A 4,095-nucleotide genomic window follows, 5' to 3' on the forward strand; every position below is an offset into this window, starting at 1 on the left:
ATATATATATATATATATATATATATATATATATATATATATATATAAACAGTTTATCCCAAGGAACACGGTCGAATGTCTTCTCCAAATCCACAAAACACATGTAGACAGGATGGGCAAACTCCCATGATCCCTCGAGGACCTTAGTGAGGATAAAGAGCTGATCCAGTGTTCCACGATTCCAGGACGGAACCCACATTGTTCCTCCTGGATCTGAGATTTGACCAACGATCGGACTTGCTTCTCCAGTATCCCTGAATAGACCTTACCAGGGAGGATGAGGAGAGTGATGCCTCTTTTTGAAGAGGGGAACCACCATCCCAGTCTGCCAATCCAGTGGCACTGCCCCCGATGTCCACGTGACATTGCAAAGGTGTGTCAAACAAGACAGCCCCACAACATCCAGAGCCTTAAGGAAATCAGGGTGAATCTCATCCACTCCCAGAGCCCTGCCGCCTCTGAGCTTTTTAACTGCCTCGGCGACTTCAGCCACAGTTATGGACGGGTCAACCCCAAAGTCCCCCCACTCAGCTTCCTCCATGGAAGACGTGCAGGTGGGATTGAAAAGGTCCGAGAAGTATTCCTTCCACCTCCCGACGACATCACTGGTTGAGGTCAACAGCAGCCCACCTTCACTGAATACAGTGTTAGTAAAGTGCTGCGTTCCCCTCCTCAGCCGTCTGATGGTTTGCCAGACCAGAGTCGTTATCCAAGGTCTCATCAAACTCCTCCCACATCCGAGCATTTGCCTCAGAAACAGCTAAGGCTGCGGACCGCTGTCAAATTCAAATTATTCAAAATCTTACTTCTAACCTACAAAGCTAACAACCTAGTTCCATCTTATATTACCAATCTTATTAACAAAGTCCATGCTCAATAATTCAGGTATACAATCCAGCATTTTTCAGTCAGGTCATCTGGACAGTTTCTTTTTTTGTGCTGAAACGTTTCGCCTTCGATCCGGAAGGCTTCACGAGTCAAGGAAACACACAACACAAAACTGATTCTTCCCCCCAACTGCTTACTCCAAAGTGGAACAAACCAGTTTTACTTGTGATAAGATGGTCTCTTTGGTACGCCACTTTGGAGTAAGCAGTTGGGGGAAGAATCAGTTTTGTTGTGTGTTTCCTTGACTGATGAAGCCTTCTAGATCGAAGGCGAAACGTTTCAGCACAAAAAAACAAACTGTCCAGATGACCTGACTGAAAAATGTTGGATACCAATCTTATTGTTCCACATTTTCCCAAACAGGGCACTTCACTCTCAGACTGCAGGTTTACTTGTGGTTCCTTGAATTTCCAGAAGCAGAATGGGATCTTTCAGTTATCAGGCTCCTCTCTTGTGGAACCAATGTCCAGTTTCCAGGCTGACCTCTTGTCTACTTTTCAATTCTATTCAAAACAACTTTATTAATCCTAAAGGGAAATTAAATGTTGTAGCTCATCATCCTGGGTTCATTAAAGAGTTGTTATAGACGCGGATGGCTGTGGGCAGAAAGGATTCCCTGCGGTGGTCTATCCCACAGCGGATCTGAAGTAACTAGCCACTAGGTCTGGGTAATATCTCGATACTTTTAAAATATCAATATAATTTCATTTGCGATATAAATTGATATTATATCGATATAAACAATATAGTTATACTTGAAAATCTGCTTGCTCTGCAAAATCACAACTCTGCACATGTCTCTCAGTGGTGGTGATTAATTTTTCCTTTTGAACTTTATCAATATGTCTGGATGCACATCAGGCGATTGGCAGTCTGTTCTTAGAGCTTTTCTGGTTTTGTATTTCTATAAAAAGAATAATTGACCTCTCTAAGTGGCTTTAAAAATCTGTGGGACTCCTGGCAAGGACTAATGCAGACATGTTCCCGTTTTTAGTTTTCTACATTCGCCTTATAATCTAGCTGTTTTGTTACTCTTTTTGCCATCTTATTTGTAAAACAAAAAAATCTGTATGCCTTTTTATGACTGTCTATTGTTGTCGCTATTGTCCATTGTTTATCATTCTTTGTTGAAATCAGGTCTCGTAAATGAGTCCTCGAGGCTCAATGGGATTTACCTGTCTAAATAAAGGTTGAATGAATGAAAAAATAAATAAAGCTATGTTGGAAGTCACATGATCAAGTGACCCGAAAGTGAATCAAAGAGACAATAAATAAATAAATGAGTGTGGGGCGGGACCCCAGAAAGAAAAGTTGAGAAAGACCTTCGATGCTCTTGTTTCTGCACGGTGAAACGGTAATTAATGTTTAATTAATTTTATTGTACAACAATAGATTTGACTGTATCTTAAGACCCCCGTGCCAACAAATAAAAAGTAAAATTGTGTATACAATCCTCCAAGCTCCCACAATAATGAAGAGTAATTGCTAATTGTGGATTTTTTGATGTTCTGTGTGATGTTTAGGCTTTTTGATATTGTTAGTAAAATTTAACCACAACCAGCACAACTGCTTCTAACTTGTGTGGAACGTTCCTTGGTCTTCATGCTGCTTCTTTCTTGGTGGTAAAGCTTAAAGCTTGGAGCTGTTGGTTTCAGAACAGGTGAACTCTCATGGTTCGAACTGTGCTACAGAACCACAGCCAGCACACATGCTGTACATTATGCAACAATCACTGGCTGTTTCACACAATCTTATCCACCGTATTCCTGGGGGCTCTACTGTATCAACGATTATGGGTACAACTTCCTGTCAGACACAGGAAGTAGCAGGAAGCATTGGTTAACCATGGTAGCAGAGCACAGACGGCAGTTTATTTGAAAGTAATTTACATTCAGTTTATCAGATAAAACTCGGTTTTGGTTTTGTTTACATTTATTTAACAACCATAAAGTTTAGTAAAATAGCCGTGCTGAGTTCAGATACCTGTTGTGTTCATGGCTGCACAAACAACCAGATCAAACTAAATCAGTGGCTACAACAACAGAGTTTTGAACACGGACCCAAAACAAAAAGTATAAAATGTAAAGAAAAACAGTAATAAGATCTAAGACATGAACTAAGAAAAACGTTAACTAAAAATACACTAAGCACTAATAGTATAAAAACATTACGTCGAACAGTGGCACGAACATGAGTCTGTGTGAGCAGATGAGTACGAATGAACACAGCAACATGATGTGATTCTTCACAGTGATGTCCTGGCTAGAGATTCATGCGTCTAACAGCTTCAGGGTAGAAGCTGTTCCTCAGTCTAGTGGTTCTACACTTAATGCTCCTTAACCTCCTTCCTGAGGGGAGCAGGGCAAAAAGTGTGTGTGCTGGGTTCATGATGTAGGTGGCCCTCTTCCTGCATCTGGAGGTGTAAATGTCTGTGATGGTGGGGAGGCTGATTCCAAGAGACCACCCAAAACTCTGTCTGTGAGCTCATTTCACTTTGTTGACAAACGGCCGATGGAGGAAAACTTGCATCTTACTTTGTGGCTGGACTACAACAAACCACCGGAGAAGAGACGCCGGATCCTCAGAAGGATTGAAAACAGTGCTGAGAACATCAGGTATGATTTCAGGTGTATGGAGGTCACAGTATTATAGTATTTGTTCATCATCAATTTTTATTTTTTCTCTGCATTTAACTCAAGCTCAGTGATGGAGGACTTTTAGTCTTTGGCTGGACTCTGTGTCTGCTTTAAGGTCAATAAGGTTCTATCCCACCTCTTCTAACAAAACACCACCAACCTTATTATTGTGTAGATACCAACACGCCTCAGAGCTTTTCAGGTTGTTCATCACTTCACCGTCTGAAGAACCGAGTCAATGAAGTAGCTAAATATGCTAATAGATGTATCTAAATATACTAGTAGATGTATCTAGTAGATGTAGCTAAATATGCTAGTAGATGTAGCTAAATATGCTAGTAGATGTAGCTAAATATGCTAGTAGATGTATCTAAATATGCTAGTAGATGTAGCTAAATATGCTAGTAGATGTAGCTAAATATGCTAGTAGATGTAGCTAAATAAGCTAGTAGATGTATCTAAATATACTAGTAGATGTATCTAAATATGCTAGTAGATGTAGCTAAATATGCTAGTAGATGTAACTAAATATGCTAGTAGATGTAGCTAAATAAGCTAGTAGATGTATCTA

The 4,095-nt window shown here is 40.3% G+C and overlaps 1 protein-coding gene across 1 annotated transcript in view; it reads right to left on the minus strand.

Moving 5' to 3' along the window:
* The window catches only part of adarb2 (adenosine deaminase RNA specific B2 (inactive)), a 150,143-nt gene that overhangs the window by 59,542 nt on the left and 86,506 nt on the right, over positions 1–4,095 (minus strand). The window contains 1 exon segment of the mRNA XM_037694423.1: positions 3,865–3,899. Within this exon segment, the coding sequence (XP_037550351.1) occupies positions 3,865–3,899 (35 nt within the window).

The sequence above is a fragment of the Nematolebias whitei genome, chromosome 20 (genome assembly GCF_014905685.2).
Source record: "Nematolebias whitei isolate Nwh7 chromosome 20, NemWhi1, whole genome shotgun sequence".
Taxonomy (NCBI): domain Eukaryota; kingdom Metazoa; phylum Chordata; class Actinopteri; order Cyprinodontiformes; family Rivulidae; genus Nematolebias; species Nematolebias whitei.